Raw genomic sequence first — 16,346 nt, 5'->3', positions numbered from 1 at the left:
CTGTGTCTGCCTCCATGGTCAACACTGCCTGCGGTCTGGTGGGGGTAGCAACCCTCTGGATGACCATGGTCTCGTTCCCCAGAGTGGTTGTCCTTATCCCCAGGAGGACAGCCCCCCGGTCCCCCTGGGCCACCATGGGGCTGTTTCTGCTGATCTAAGTCGTACCTTGAGAGGTGACAACCCCCTAGAAGAGAGAATCAGAAATCAGTCAAGGAGAATTATCATTAGAACACTGCTTGGTAAAATATGTTCATAAAATGTTATACGTAGAGCAGACAAAACAATGAGGATTTTTATCTGCGCTGCTGCCAAAATCTTCAAGTTTCCAAAAATACCATTGTCAAAAATAAAACATGTTTTATTGTCACATACACTGGGTAAGTGCAGTAACGTCTTGTTTTAAAGGGTCAGTCATAGTACTACAGCGCCTCTGGAGCAAATTAAGGTTAAGTGCCTTGCTCAAGGGCACATCGACTGATTTTTCACCTTGTCGGTTCGGGTATTCAAACCAGGGCCCTCTAGGCTACCTGTCGCCCTCAACAAAACACTTTAGGTTGGAGTCAGTGTACAGTACGTACATTATTAAGCCAGTTTATCTTGTTGATAGAATGCCTCAAAGAGAATTGTTGCCAATGCCAGTTAGAAGAGCACATTCATCAGAATTCACACAGAACGTCAGATTAAGTTTTATAATCACTGTTTTATCATATTAATATAAGGCTATAAAACAGATTGACCTGCCCAAAAGTTCCTTGTTCAAAATCTAAAGGTATTCCAATACATTACATGTTATCAAAAGAATAATGAATACTCATTTGAGATATGCAAATACTGAATATATGGCAGAAAACAAAAATAAATAATGCATATATTTGACAGTTTTAACATAGAATGCAGATTAAATGAAGAGTGTACACGCCTGTAACTGGTTGGTAAGCAGCTCTCGATTCTGCCCTTTGTCTTGTGTGAAGGATGTTCTCTTATTTATAGGAACTGGATAAACTACACCCTTTTATTCCCGTCATGTCATCCTGGCTATTGTACTACACAGTTGGAGCTGAGGTATGGATGGGGTTCATGTCCTGTAACCAACCTTGCATCACTTTGTCATTCGGAAGCAAATAATACTACTCTATCATCTTAACTTCATGTCGAAGTGGAAGAGAGAAGAAGAAACATTGTAGTACATTTTACATTTTAGTCATTTAGCAGACGCTCTTATCCAGAGCCACTTAGTACTATTCTATTTCATGTGATTCAGGGCGGCAGGTAGCCTAGCGGTTAAGAGGTTGGACCAGTAACCGAAAGGTTGCTGGTTTGAATCCCCGAGCTAAGTAGGTGAAAAATCTGCCGATGTGCCCTTGAGCAAGGCACTTAACCCTAATTGAGCCTGTAAGTCGCTCTGGATAAGAACACTGTGATTTCCTGGATTGGTGTAGGCTGCTGCTATACAGTACATTATGCAAGTATTTAGTGAATTCCTTACAAAGCAAAGGAGCGCCATTGAGAAGTAGTTGATAAAGTATTTATTTATGTGAACCCAGTTTATTTTGTAAAGTGTAATAGAATTGATGGTTGTGAAAGGCTGGTTTGAGGCCTAGGCAGGCAGCGGGTGATGCATTGGTAATGTGGTAACTTCACTCTTTTCTCTCTGGAGCATCCAGGACTGCATTAGCAGACTCCCTGGCCTCAGTAAGTAGAGCTGATGCTCTCTGTTGAGTCTGCAAAACACAAAACACTCATGTACAAGTGTAACTATGAAATAAGCGTATAACAATGTAATAAGTCACTGGCTCACCAAAATCTTGCCTTTTTTTGTTTTGATTCATTTTCCAGTATTGATAGATTACCTATGTTGTAACCTAGGCAGCAGGTTTGGAGTGAGAAAGACCTATAGGCTACATTGTAACTTACAGTCACTTTGAAGGACTCATCTGTGATATCCTTGAGGTTGATCACAACGTTGTAGTAGGCTCCAAACACTGCTGTTTCCAGGGCTTTAGCTGCTACCTGCAATGCCATGAAAAATAACCATATAAGGAAGATGTTTTGTAGGCTGTCTACAGTACAATACATGTCATAACTCTGGCACATCTGTCAGAAAACATTTTGCAACCATACTTAACAGTGTCCTGACGTTTTGGAATGCTGTTTTACATAATGCCAGTAGGATGGTATGTGTAGAGAAGTCCATAGACAGACAGGGACTCTGTTCATGGTTTCGGTCACTGTAAAACTGTCTCTCAGTTAGACCCCTCATACAGTACCTGGAGGTCAGACTTGCAGGCCACGTTTCCGTAGAGCACCATTTCCTGTAGACAAGGCCACAGCAGGTTGACTCGTTCAGCCAGAGACAGTGGGACCTCCACGGCCTGCTTCAGACCCTCCTGCATGGCAGCTTCCCTCCTGTGGCAGGAACAGGGGTAGGGGTAATGGTAAGGCAGGATTAGGTCGGGATAGGGGAAGAGGCAGGTTAGAAGCAAGACCAGGGTAGGGGCAGAGGCAGGATTAGGGGTGGGGATAGGTATAGGAAAGAGGAAGAGTAGAGAGATGAGATAGATTTGGAGCATGACAAGACTACACCATGACTACAAGACTACACCTTACATACTGTAAGATCAGGTGGGCTGATGGTAAATGAACTACAGTAAACTAGTATTTGGGAAAGCCTGCTTTACACGTGTACAGGGATAGGCCAGGTTGCTTTCCAGGTAAAATGAGGTGACGTGTGAGGACAGGTGAGGGCAGGATACAGGAGAATGTACAGTAATGAGTTTCCATAGATCTCAATCTGAAGTAAAGATTCCATAAATGGTTTGAAGCAGTTCCAACGTGCTGTGCTGTTTAGAGATGTGTGTGTGCGTAATTACACAACTACTTTAATGACATCTTGGATTCGACAGAACTGCCATATATTGTAGCGTGGCAATCACCTTCTAACTTCATCTGTTGTGTTTCTTGGCATCTTCAATGCAGCCTGAAACAGAGAAAGTGAAACCATATAAAACAGGAGTAAATGATAAGACTGCATATAGTGTCAGCAAAGCCTATACAAGCCACATTTATTCTCACATCACAATTAAACACAATGTAATACCATCAACATTCAACAATGGTGAGAATGCAACAGTCGTTTGACAAGGGACCGGCTATAACTACTATGTTAGATGGAAGTGATTCATTGACAGGTTCATTGACAGAGTCAAAAAGATCTAGATAGTTGTACTAAACTCTTCTTTGTTCCCTGAAGGTTATATCAACTCTCCTTTTCCACTAAAAGATTACGTTCTACTACATTTTCATAGCAAAGCCACAAGACAGCAAACATCAAGATCTTACCTTGGGTCGAACCTTCAACGTAAGCATTTACAAGGAACAAAAACAGCTTTTATCACTCATTCTTCACCTGAACTTTTATAATCAGAAGAAATATTAATCATATTTTGTATGACTCTCTGCTTAGCTAAAAGGCAGGGCAAGGTCGCATCAGGTAGGGTCGCATCGGGCGGCAGGTAGCCTAGCGGTTAGAGCATTGGGGCAGTATCCGAAAGGTTGCTGGTTCGAATGCCTGAGCCGACAAGGTGAAAAATTAGTCTGTGCCCTTGAGCAAGGCACTTAACCCGAATTTGTTCCAGGGGCGCCGTACTACTATGGCTGACCCTGTAAAACAACACATTTCACTACACCTATGTGACAATAAAACATATTTCTTTCTTTCTTTTTTTTCCAAAGCATAAGTTTAGCTAAGTCTTTCTTTCTTAGCTTGGAATCCAATCTGAATATGCTCTGAAACGGAATAAAGTGAAACAATAGTGGAAAATATTATTTTAGGATTTCAGGCTAGTTCTTCCCTGTATAGTTCCTGCTTTCCCTAGCCCGGTTAAACCAGACTGAAGGCTTCGATCTGGTTTAACCATGCTATGTTTTCCTCTCACCATGTAGCGACTGAATGCCTTGGAGTCTGCGTCCACCATTACCAGCAGTTCATTCATGGCCTGATGGAAGGGAGGGATGAGTCTCCTCATGATACTGTCCAGGCTGTCAAACTGCCTCTTCCCATAGGTCATCTGACCCACCATGGCTCCCAGAGCAGCCCCCTGAAACGTGCACACACACAGACACACACACACACCTTTGACTCCTCCTTGTATTGTATCTACTTTATATTGGTTTATTCCTATGTGCTGGGCAATGTCATAAAGGGAATATAGTAATCTACATGATATTAAAGATGGTTGTACCATTGCAGCGACGGCAGCAGAGACTGACCCTCCTCCTGGAGCAGCGGTTCTGGCCCCCACGCTGCGGACAAACTGCTGCAGAGACAGAGACACCAGACGCTTGTCCTTGTCAGTCCTCTCCACCATGTACCTAGCGCCACAACCATAGAAATAGATTTGAATGACTAGAATGTAAAAGTCCCTTAGACCATGGAAATAGTGCACTCATTGGTACTCTCATATATATATTATATTTATATGGCCATAGCAGTCTGCTGCCTGGCTTTTAAAACCATGTCCAGCACATTCCAGAGATAGAAATAGATCCAATAGATCTGCACTCACTCTATGATTCTCTCTTTGGGGTCGAAAGGCCCAAGTGAATCAAGCCCAAGTTTACTGATGACCAGGCGGACCTTGTGCTCCTCCTCCACAATGAAGAGCCTGTCTCTCTGGATGTAGAAGTCAGCACAGTCCAACACGGCTCTCAGAGGCATGAGGCCTACAATCTGAGAGCCCACCACTGGCAGGTTCAGGTCCTGGGGAGAAGAAGAAGGAAGGAGAGGTGTCAAAGTGGTTCAACGTGTTGACATTATTCGTTGTCCTTATGTCACTGGTTCAAAACACCAGATCAGTGAGAGGGTTTAGTACAATAATGTTGTACTGTTTTCAGCTGTGGTTGTTGTTGTTGTGGTTGTGGTAGCTCCTTGCCTTGGCAGCTCTGCAGATCTCTTCGTAAACAGTGTGGACGGGTGTCAGCTCAAAGTCCAGGATGTTGGTGGACACCTGGGCTATGTTCGCCTCTTCCAGGTACCAGCCCATTCCCTGCACGTTCTTCAGCAGACCCGGCTACAATACAAATCAATCATGTTACTCTCTTTGGAAGCAGACAAGGCATATGACTCAAAAGGAGGCCTTTATTAGTTCAGCATCAGTCATAAAGAAGAGGATAACAACAATGTCACACAAAGATGTGAAGGAATCTCTTCCAAAGTAGCTGTGTGTCAGTCATCTCTGACCATTGGACGATCAAGATATACAGTAGCGAGCCTACCCTACCTGGTCTTTGCTTCTGCCCTGTTCCCGGATATCTAGTGCGATCCGGTGGGCTTGTTCCTTGGTGCTGAGAAGGTTTATGTTGTAGGCAACCAGGAACTTGCGAGCGCCTGTTACTGTAGCTCCCCAGGAGGGCACGAAGGTGGCAGGGCCATAGTCAGGAGCCCACTCTGTCCTCTTCAACTGAGGATAACAGACACAGCGGCATAATTTAGTGCTTCCGACCCCTCTTAAACATTGTGTGTTTGAGCTACAGACTTTGTTTTGTTTTACATTGGATTCGTCTATTTCTTCTGCATCTGCTGATGCCAACCATTAGCCTGGGGGTTAAGCTAGAGCAGTGTTTGTGAGACAAGGGCGGATCCAGAAAATGGTTATTCTCACAAAAACGTCTGTAAAGTCAGAACGGTTTGAGCTACGAACTATTATGACCCCACTATGAAAAGCTGAGACTCTCATGAACTTTGCTCTATGACGCTCACAAGCCACACAAGAGTCGTTATAAAGGTAAGAGATCTTCTACATAGAAGATCATACACAATTATTGCACATAATGTATAATACTGTAATAAGTTCACATAGTTGCTGTCACAAACACCAAACTCCACACAGTTGTCACTGACTAGATGGATATTCATTTCCCACTGAGCAAACAATCTGTACTTACAGCATTCTTATAAATAACATTTTTATCCGGTTTTTGCTTGGCGAACTTTATTTTTTATTGACATTTATTGACAATAAAACTAATGAATGCAACTGTTTATGTCAACCTGTGTTGTGTTCCACTTGTAGCCCTGGTTGTCTTGAAAATAGAATGGTAAAACACTTCAATGTGAGGCTAGATATGAGGGCAGAGCAAGCAGATAACTGAAAGTAGTGAAAGTACTGCCTTTGATTTTTAGCTTATTTTTCGCAGATCTATGCTCTTTTACAATGATGGGAAATGTTGCCCATAGGGTATGAATACAACGAAGTTAGGTCAAACTCACTTTCTCAGACAAGGCCTCATACTCTCCTGCCCGGACAGAGGGAAGAGATCTCCTGTTCTCTTTCCTCGCTGCTTCTCCATAAAGATACACTGTGGAGAAACGACAACGTGTCTTATTCACCTTTATGTGGCTTTTTGAGAGCAATACCATATAGGAAAGAATCCACAGAATCAAGGGGCACTGCACTGAAACTGGCTTTGTCTACAGCTAAGTAAATGGCCAGTATGTAAACTATAGGTCAATAGATCAGAGAGGAAAACCTACCAGGTACATGCAGCACATCTGTTAACTGCTGGGCAAAAATGTTGGCACAGTTGACACAGTCCTCCATAGTGACATTCTGGACAGGGATGAAGGGGCACACGTCCATGGCGCCCATCCGTGGATGCTCCCCTACAACAAACAAACGACACTAAACAACTTATCAACAATACTTAGCTACCCCTTATTTACACTTAAAGTGAGGTGGAGAGGAGTCGTGTGGTATCTTTGAACTATAGCCTTTGAACATAACTGTTTGACTAAGTAATATGAGAGGGGTCAGTAGTTTCTGTCTCTCTTTTTAGCTCTCTCTCTCTATCTCCTACCTGAGTGTTTGGTCATATCAATGAGTGGGAAGGCAGTGCGTGCAGCGTTCAGTGCACCCTCCACCACAGCCTGTGGCGAGCCTACGAAGGTGTAGACTGTACGGTTGGTGGAGGATCCAGGGTCCACGTCGAGCAGACTGCATCCCTCCGTGCTGGAGATAGCCTCTGCTATGGCATCAATCACCTGGAATGGAAGCAAGTCACATTGACTCTTATAATAGGTTTCGTCCACATACAGTTGTTCAGAAAACATTTTGTTGGTATCTCGAGATCATATTCAGGATTGAGATTATACTGTAAAATTGTTTGTAATTGGTTTGTTTGTTTGCTTAGGTATTCACAGGCTCCATGAGCCCCCCTTGATTCCAGACACTGATCTCATAAAATATAGAAAAAAATGTCAAATAAAAATAATGTTCTTGGTAATCAAGATCGATGATTCAGACAGAAAGTCTTCTTACATGACCAATATAAAGCTATCATGTGTATTGTGTTAATCACACCACAGACTACTACTAACAGCTTCCTTCTGCTGTGCCAACAGGTAATCCACTTTCTGTATCTCCCATGCCCACTCACCTTTTTGTTCCGGCCCTCTGAGAAGTTGGGCACACACTCCACCAGCTTAGCCATGATGCGTAATAATCACAGAGTCGGGTCGTCCGAGACAAGGAATCAGACCAATTTAAGGCAGAAGTGTATTCCCCCTTTCTCTCTGCACACACCAACCCATCCAGTCTCTCTCTTCATCCCCAAACGGGACATTTAAGCAGCGGTCTGTCCCTCTGTAACACTGGTTGAATCATTAACTTGCTCCAATGTCCTCTTATCTAGGTCAGCTGTCAGTGATTCCCAGGCTGCTCTAGTCTAATATTTACCAGGACCTGGCGCGGAAGGCGCCAGCCTCACATGCAAGCTTCACAGACACTAATCCCTGATTCCCCAGAGGTTACATTTAAATACTGGAGCACCTGATGCGAAGGGTGAAGGAATAAATCCAGTATGATCAAAGGAGGTATCCAGGCCGACAGACAGATAGCTGGTGAACTCTCCACTCTAGCTGTTACCGCTGCTTTCTCACCACAGCCATACTAAACACTTGGCTAAGTCATATTGGATGATATCTCAGGGTCAAAAAGAAGAATGATAAGTCCAATAATTATGATTGAAATGTGGAGTAGTGCACAGATCTAGACCCCCTGTTGCATTATCATATTGCATTCATTGTGTATTCATCTCTTGTATTTGTGGTTTGCAGACTTTCTGAACATTTTGGTACCAGTAACACCATTTCCTAAATAGTACACATAATATGCACCATCACCAATAGGATTTCTTACATCTGAATCAAAGGGCTTCATGTTGGGTATTATTAGCTATGGCAGTAGTGGCTCCTATTATAGCCTCTGTGACCTTTGTCCCAAAGGATTCAACCTGTTGAACGGTCAAACATCCTCAGCAGTCAGCATTGATCTAGGTGATCAAAGCATTACTCAGCTAAGTAGCAGTCAAGCAGGTAGATTCTTATTATCCATATTGACAGGTTGACTAGTTTGTTTTTATGCAAGATGTAGCCTACTACTTTGGTCTTGATCCACTGAAGATGCAACTTGATCCAGGCTTCTCAAACGTTTTCTGTGCTAGGGACTGTGTTCTAGCCAACTGTTGAAGGATTAACTGACATCAATCAATGAACACCCGTCTATGGTTGCATCACATCATCCCCCCAAAACAAACAAATACAGTCGGCTGAACTGGTTAATGAGTAATGCTACAGAGGGGATCTGGATGGACTGAGCTGCTTTTTTCGAACTGGCCAAATCTTTGAGCGCCTATTGGTGCAGTGGAATACTCCTCCTACTACCTGGTCCTATTGACATACATTGGTACATGGCATTGAATTCAATGCCTATGAATAAAAACAGATAATCGTTGAAATAGAATGAAAGTCTAACTCCTTGTTTCACTCTGTGGTCAGCTCAATCTTTAGTTGCTGAATGTGTAGGATGCAGATCATCAGAAAAGTTCATGTACACACATCACAATTGCGAGTATAATGAAATTGAATATTATCAAAGATTACCACTCTGATAATATCAATGTAGCAAGGTTTCTATTTAGGCATGCAGTAATGGGATTGTTTTATGGACCTCAAGCTCAAAACACACAAAAACGACAACGCAATCAAATGCCTTCATGAAATACACCAGTATAAGTAAATTAATCCACAAATACCTATATAATTATATATATATATATATACACTACCAGTCAAAAGTATAGACACACCTACTCATTCAAGGGTTTTTCTTTATTTTTACATTGTAGAATAATAGTGATGACATCAAGACTTTGAATTAAAACATATGGAATCATGTATTAACCGAAAAAGTGTTAAACAAATCAAAGTAAATGTTATATTTGAGATTCTTCAAATAGCCACCTTTTGCCTTGATCACAGCTTTGCACACTCTTGGCATTCTCTCAACCAGCTTCATGAGGTAATCACCTGGAACGCATTTCAATTAACAGGTGTGCCTTCTTAAAAGTTAATTTGTGGAATTTCTTTCCTTCTTAATGCGTTTGAGCCAATCAGTGTTATGACAAGGTAGCGGGGGTATACAGAATATAGCCCTATTTGGTAAAAGACCAAGTCCATATTATGGCAAGAACAGCTCAAATAAACAAAAAGAAACGACAGTCCATCATTACTTTAAGACATGAAGGTCAATCAATACGGAACATTTCAAGAACTTTGAAAGTTTCTTCAAGTGCAGTCGCAAAAACCATCAAGCGCTATGATGAAACTGGCTCTCATGAGGACCGCCACAGGAATGGAAGACCCAGAGTTACCTCTGCTGCAGAGGATAAGTTCATTAGAGTTACCAGCCTCAGAAATTGTAGCCCAAATAAACACTTCATAGAGTTCAAGTAACAGACACTACTAAAAGAACACCAATAATAAGAAGAGGCCTGCTTGAGCCAAGAAACATGAGCAATGGACATTAGATCGGTGGAAATGTGTCCATTGGTCTGGAGTCCAAATTGGAAATGTTAGGTTAAAACCGCCATGTCTTTGTGAGACACGGTGTGGGTGAACGGATGATCTCTGCATGTGTAGTTCCCACCGTAAAGCATAGAGGAGGAGGTGTTATGGTGTGGGGGTGCTTTGCTGGTGACACTGTCTGTGATTTATTTAAGATTCAAGGCACACTTAACCAGCATGGCTACCACAGCATTCTGCAGTGATACGCCATCCCATCTGGTTTGGGCTTAGTGGGACTATCATTTGTTTTTCAACAGGACAATGACCCAACACACCTCCAGGCTGTGTAAGGGCTATTTTACCAAGAAGGAGAGTGATGTAGTGCTGCATCAGATGACCTGGCCTCCACAATCCCCTGACCTCAACCCAGTTGAGATGGTTTGGGATGAGTCGGACGGCAGAGTGAAGGAAAAGCAGCCAACAAGTGCTCAGCATATGTGGGAACTCCTTCAAGACTGTTGGAAAAGCATTCCGGGTGAAGCTGGTTGAGAGAATGCCAAGAGTGTGCAAAGCTGTCATCAAGGGTGGCTATTTGAAGAATCTCAAATCTCAAATATATTTTCATTTGTTGAACACTTTTTTGGTTACTACATGATTTCCGCCCTCCAAGACACATACAGCACCCGATGTCACAGGAAGGCCAAAAAGATCATCAAGGACATCAACCACCCGAGCCACTGCCTGTTCACCCCGCTATTATCCAGAAGGTGAGGTCAGTACAGGTGCATCAAAGCTGGGACAGAGAGAATGAAAAACAGCTTCTATCTCAAGGCCATCAGACTGTTAAATAGCCATCACTAGCACATTAGAGGCTGCTGCTGCCTATTGAAATCACTGGCCACTTTAAGAAATGGAACACTAGTCACTTTAATAATGTTTACAGTCACTTTTATAATGTTTACATATCTTGCACTACTCATCTCATATGTATATACTGCATTATATTCTATAATATTCTACTGTATCTTAGTCCGTGCCGCTCTGTCATTGCTTGTCCATGTATGTATATTTTCTTAAATTCCATTCCTTACTAGTTTTGTGTGTATTAGGTATACGTTGTGAAATTGTTAGATATTACTTGTTAGATATTACTGCGCTGTCGGAGCTAGAAGCACAAGCATTTCACTACACCCGCTATAAAATCTGCTAAACACGTGTATGTGACAAATAACATTTGATTTGATTTGATTTCATAGTTTTGATGTCTTCACTATTATTCTACAATGAAAAAGTTAAAATAAAGAAAAACCGTAGGTGTGTCCAAACTTTTGACTGGTATGAGACAAAGGAATGTGTAGCATTCGGGAAAGTAGTGGTATGTGCTAATTGTAGGGTGCCCATGGGGCTGGGGATCAGGCAGGCGAGAGAGGCAGGTTGAGGTTTCCAGGGTAAGAGTAGTGAAGAAGTTGTCGTATGCTGAGGCAGTGAAGAAAGTAGAGGAAGAGGGGTCAAGGGGGAGGAGTGGTGAGAGTAGTATATATGTACCATTACAGCGGGATAGGCCAACAAGTGATATATGTTTCAGTAAGATTGGTTATTAATTGTACTGCAGGGATGGAACGTAAGTCAAAGAAAATTGAGGTTGTGGTGGCAGCTGCAGAGAGGTATTTGGGTGTGCGAGACTTAACATCAGAAGAGTTACAGGGTGTGTTAAGTGGTGATGTCTCATCCTTTCAGGTTGAGGGCATGAGGTAGGAATACATTGATGTAAATAGTGGAGTAGGGTGGTGTTAATTTGTTTTTTGTTTATTGATTTTTTTTTTTTTTTTACATTTGTGAGTGTAGTGTTAGATGGTAGGGTATTTCTTTATTTTATTTTTCAAGCAAAATATGAGGGAGTTGTACTCCAGTCTAGTAGGTGGCGGAAATGCAACATATTGGATGCCAACCGCCGTTAAACCTCATCGAAGAAGAAGAAGAAGAAGAAGGGCAAAATTAGTTACGTCACTTTCCCAGCGTATCACGTGAGGAGGCACGTCTGAGTTGAAAGGTTAAACACAGTTGCGCTCTCGCGAGCTCGTTCTCTGTTTTCACAACATAACATATTTTTATATTTTACGAAACGTTGTAAAATTGTCTAAAATATCCAAGTGCTGCAGAGAATGCTGGCTACAGGAGCAGTAAGTACATTAAAAATGTTTCTAGCTTGCAAGCGTTAGCTAGCTAGTTTAACAATAGCTAGCATAAGGCTTTTTTTTGCTGGCATAAGGCCCTGACTTTGGCCAGTACTGTTGCTAGCTAGCTAATGCTAAACTTGTTACAGAGATGTTTTGAACCCCTCTTGTGGCAAACTATTTGGATAATACTTGCATTTGAATGAGCCAGCCACTAGCTATGGTAGCTATTTATTATTTGTGGGAAAGTTACTGTATCCATGAAAGTAACGTTAATTTACATATTGTTGACTTTTGTTAGCTACCGTTCGGTAGCCAGCTCACTAGCTAGCTACCTAGCTAACTCATTCATTCATAAAGGTGGCAAGAAACACATTGTTAACCCTGTTGTAACTTGCCCCCAATGGCAGTAAACGGCATAATTCAAACACAATTTCAATTTAGTTCACGATGTCCACCTCTCCTGTAAAACAGGCTGTAACCACGGCTCTGGCCCAAGTGGATAGGGAAAAGATATACCAGTGGATCAACGAGCTGTCCAGCCCTGAGACCCGCGAGAATGCCCTGCTCGAGCTCAGTAAAAAACGGGAGTCCGTGCCAGATTTGGCTCCAATGCTATGGCACTCCTGTGGCACAATAGCTGCTCTCCTGCAGGTAAGATTGTGGACATCATTCACTGGCTAGTCTCTAGCAGGATGTAGCATGGTTTTCCTCTCTGTGAGTGTGCCGCTAAACTTGATGATGGTGGGGATGATGATGACCCTCGTCTTACTCTCTTTCATAAATAGGAAATTGTCAACATCTACCCCTCAATAAACCCCCCAACCCTCACCGCTCACCAGTCCAACAGAGTTTGCAATGCATTAGCACTTCTGCAGTGTGTGGCCTCTCATCCAGAGACAAGGTGGGTCCCTTGATTTTCTATCAACATGATTGAATTGTACAGTGCACTTAACAAAAACAGTTAGTGTATTCTTCTTCTGTATGATGTGAAATGTTTAACTTATGTACTGTGTTGTCTTTCACAGATCGGCGTTTCTGGCAGCACACATTCCTCTATTCCTGTACCCCTTCTTACACACTGTCAGCAAAACACGACCCTTTGAGTACCTCCGACTCACCAGCCTAGGAGTCATCGGTAAATATAATGTATATCATTTTTGTGGTTCTATTGCTATGATGCGTTCTCTCTGTCTTTTCTTCACTCTCTCTATCTCACTCTCTGATGTTGTCATTGCCTAAGTAATGAAATTATCCAATTACTTTGATAATACAGTATGTCATGAATGTTTCTCTATAACTTGTCCCTATTTGATTGGCAGGTGCCTTGGTCAAAACAGATGAGCAGGAAGTGATCAACTTCCTGTTGACGACAGAAATCATTCCCCTGTGCCTTCGCATAATGGAGTCTGGCAGTGAGCTTTCCAAAACGGTACATATCTCCTATTCTCCATGTATCTCTATCTCTCTCTCTGTAGCTCTCTTTCTCTCTGTATCGCTCGCTCTCTGTATCGCTCTCTCTATCTCTGTGTCCTCTCTCTCTCTGCCTCTCAAAGATAAATGTATTTCAACCTTCATTTTTTGTCCGACAGGTAGCAACTTTTATACTACAGAAAATACTCCTTGATGACACAGGGCTGGCATACATTTGCCAAACGTATGAACGCTTCTCCCATGTGGCCATGATACTTGTAAGTTCAAGGTTAACCAATATTCAAAATATTATACTTTTTTTAGATATTGGTTGCCTCCAAAATGATTGTTTTACACAACTGTCTCTTTTTCAGGGCAAAATGGTTCTTCAGCTGTCCAAAGAGCCCTCCGCTCGTCTTTTGAAACATGTTGTCCGCTGTTACCTACGCCTGTCAGACAACTCCAGGTATTGAAATCAACTCTTCGACCCGCTGTTGCTTGTCTCATTTAGCCTGCGTTCAATCATTCAGTGTTTTGAAGTGATTTTCCAGGAATTACTAAAAAACAATATTGGGGAAATGATGTTGGGAACTCTGAAAACAGTCGATGTGGTCATGGTCTTATCTTGATAAGATCCTGCTGATAGTGGCTTACTCACTATCATAACTAACATGACTTTGTTTTTCTCACCTCTGCCCCCACACCAGAGCCCGAGAGGCCCTCCGTCAGTGTCTACCAGACCAGCTTAAAGACACCACGTTTTCCCAGGTCCTGAAGGATGACACCACCACCAAACGCTGGCTGGCACAGCTGGTGAAGAACCTACAGGAAGGCCAAGTCACAGACCCCAGGGGCATCCCTCTGCCCACACAGTAGCTCCCCTCACCTCTCCAGCAGGGTTGCACAATTATGGTAACTTTCCCATGATTCCCAGGTTTACCAAGACTTTCCTGGATTCAGTATGGAATAATCAGAAAATCTGGGAATTTTCCAAATGGGATTTATGTAAAACCTGGGAATTTTGACAAAGTTACTGGAATTTTGCAACCTTACTTACCATGCAGCTGCACTGAGTGACACCCACCAGCAAGTACCCAGCTTCCAGAAACAGGAAAAAGCAACCAGTTTGAATGACAGACGGACTCATAAAGGGCCACTTATTTTGTGAAGAAAGACTGTATTGAATGAAAGCCCTCTACTCAGCCGTTTTCTTACTGTATCTTTCATTCAGATCAATCTGCCTGCCCTATCTCCAGAAGTGTATGGATGCATTTTCACTTGGTCTCAAACTATTAGTTATATAATTTTTCTCAAGGACATTTGGAGTCTTCACTTCACTAAGTGTTCTGAAATTGAAGTAGACGGCCCAATAAAATGTTACACCTTGACATATGCGATACTGTTTATGTGGCATGCTTGCTCTGATGTGCAATAATGAATTGTAATAACATGTTACAAAGTAACTGCTATGTAGTTACATGGATGTGTTATTGATATACACATCTCAAATAGGCTAGTGTATGAAAATGAACTGAAATCAAGCTGCTTCTGTATTGTGTACATTACAGAGGTTGCTGCAAGGTAAACGTGTTGGTGTGCTTCACAGTGTTGACAGATAAAGGGACCCCCCATTTGAGCCTTGGCCCTGTCTATCTATGTGAAACCTGAGCTGCTGCAGTGTATTATTGATGCTGTGGAACCTGAGTAGTAGGAAACAGTCAAGAGGGGAGACTCGGTCAGAAAAATACGTTAATATTCTCAGTGCTAAACTGTAGAGGTAACTCCAGCCTCAACACAACCTTGTTCTCTGTCAATGGCAAAGCATGTGAACCTTTCTTATTGAGTAGTGCCTCGTTGCTCTTTAAACTCTCCTCTGACCCATCTTCTAACACGGCAGCAGGGGAACTGGAGAGACACATGTTTCATGGCCAAGGGCTTAGTAACTTAAGAAGGGACTGTCTCTAAGAAGCAAGGCAGGTATGGTTGGTTCAGGCCAAGTGTACAGGGCCTCAGAGTTTGGCCAGGGGAGTAAAATGATCCATAGGTTGGTGTGGACTACTCAGTCATAATCATATGAGTGCCTATTGGGGAGGCTGGCCAAAAAAAAAAAAAAAGTGACCTGATGTGCCAAGTGTGAGGGTACTGCATCTTTGATGAGTACGGTGTCTCCCTTTAGGTAATTGGCCCCTGTCTGTTGATAGCTTGAAGCTTTTTTGCTTGTGTTCACTTGGGCTCATTGCATCAGGTTTAGTTGTCTTGAACAAATCTCAAATCACTTCAGTGTGTTAACATGTTTAAGTTCTGTTTTAAAAGTCCTGTATACAAAATAAGCTCAATGATGTGTGGCATACTCTATATACAGTAGAGTAATGCTGGTAACATGAGGTTAGTCGTTTCTGGAAAAGTATGACCCCAGTTGTTCAGTTTGGGGCACCTACATAATCTTTCACCTCCTTTATGGATGAATAGTGCCTTTTTATTTATCAAAGGAAGACCAAAAAATGTGTTGCTGAAGCTTAAAGTAATAACACACATTTTGAACTGGGCTGTTGGCTCAGTTACTTGATCTTTGTACAGCTCATTACATTTCAAACTGTGACCATTTAGCAGTAAAGTGGACCCTTTGAATGGAAAAAAACGAAACAAAGACGAGAAGGTTGGACGAATGGAGGGAGGGATAGAGTGGAGGAGGGAAAGGGTGTGTCAGTGTGTTGGCGACTGTGTTGACTCAGTAAGGATCAGCTATCCCTGCCTGCCTCTCTCGGCGCTCTACAGCGGCATGCAGAGCCAGAGCTGACCCAGACAGACAGGGCCAGCTCCCCTCCCTGTCTCTCAAGCTACACAACCACAACAGGCACAGCACCCACCTGGACCCAGCTGAGATGCCCCTCCATCGGGTGAGTCAGTAGCTACCCTCT

The 16,346-nt window shown here is 42.6% G+C and overlaps 2 protein-coding genes across 3 annotated transcripts; one reads left to right on the top strand and one right to left on the bottom strand.

The window, feature by feature from the left end:
* Positions 1-1,511: 1,511 nt before the first annotated feature.
* ftcd (formimidoyltransferase cyclodeaminase) lies at positions 1,512-7,649 on the bottom strand. The gene is made up of 13 exons (XM_084155548.1): positions 7,435-7,649; positions 6,856-7,039; positions 6,533-6,661; positions 6,269-6,357; positions 5,280-5,459; positions 4,932-5,069; positions 4,566-4,759; positions 4,242-4,371; positions 3,936-4,097; positions 2,934-2,977; positions 2,268-2,406; positions 1,915-2,010; positions 1,512-1,721 (listed from the first exon to the last, which is right to left on the bottom strand). Exons 1-13 carry the CDS (start codon positions 7,486-7,488, stop codon positions 1,638-1,640), a joined length of 1,623 nt encoding a protein of 540 aa, XP_084011674.1. The 5' UTR covers positions 7,489-7,649; the 3' UTR covers positions 1,512-1,637.
* A 4,211-nt stretch (positions 7,650-11,860) lies between these two features.
* cnot9 (CCR4-NOT transcription complex subunit 9) lies at positions 11,861-15,527 on the top strand. 2 transcript variants are annotated; one of them, XM_084154971.1, is made up of 8 exons: positions 11,861-12,021; positions 12,490-12,669; positions 12,804-12,919; positions 13,044-13,153; positions 13,338-13,447; positions 13,608-13,706; positions 13,803-13,894; positions 14,136-15,527. In XM_084154971.1, exons 1-8 carry the CDS (start codon positions 12,004-12,006, stop codon positions 14,302-14,304), a joined length of 894 nt encoding a protein of 297 aa, XP_084011097.1. In that variant the 5' UTR covers positions 11,861-12,003; the 3' UTR covers positions 14,305-15,527. The 2 variants fall into 2 exon arrangements, with proteins under 2 accessions (XP_084011097.1, XP_084011096.1); XM_084154970.1 differs by having other exon boundaries at positions 11,876-12,021; positions 12,460-12,669; positions 14,136-15,063.
* Positions 15,528-16,346: the final 819 nt, after the last annotated feature.

The sequence above is a fragment of the Coregonus lavaretus genome (genome assembly GCF_964263955.1).
Source record: "Coregonus lavaretus genome assembly, chromosome: 38".
Classification (NCBI taxonomy): Eukaryota; Metazoa; Chordata; class Actinopteri; order Salmoniformes; family Salmonidae; genus Coregonus; species Coregonus lavaretus.
The sequence above is the reverse complement of the archived record's forward strand: the minus strand, read 5'-3'. Positions and strand labels throughout refer to the sequence as shown.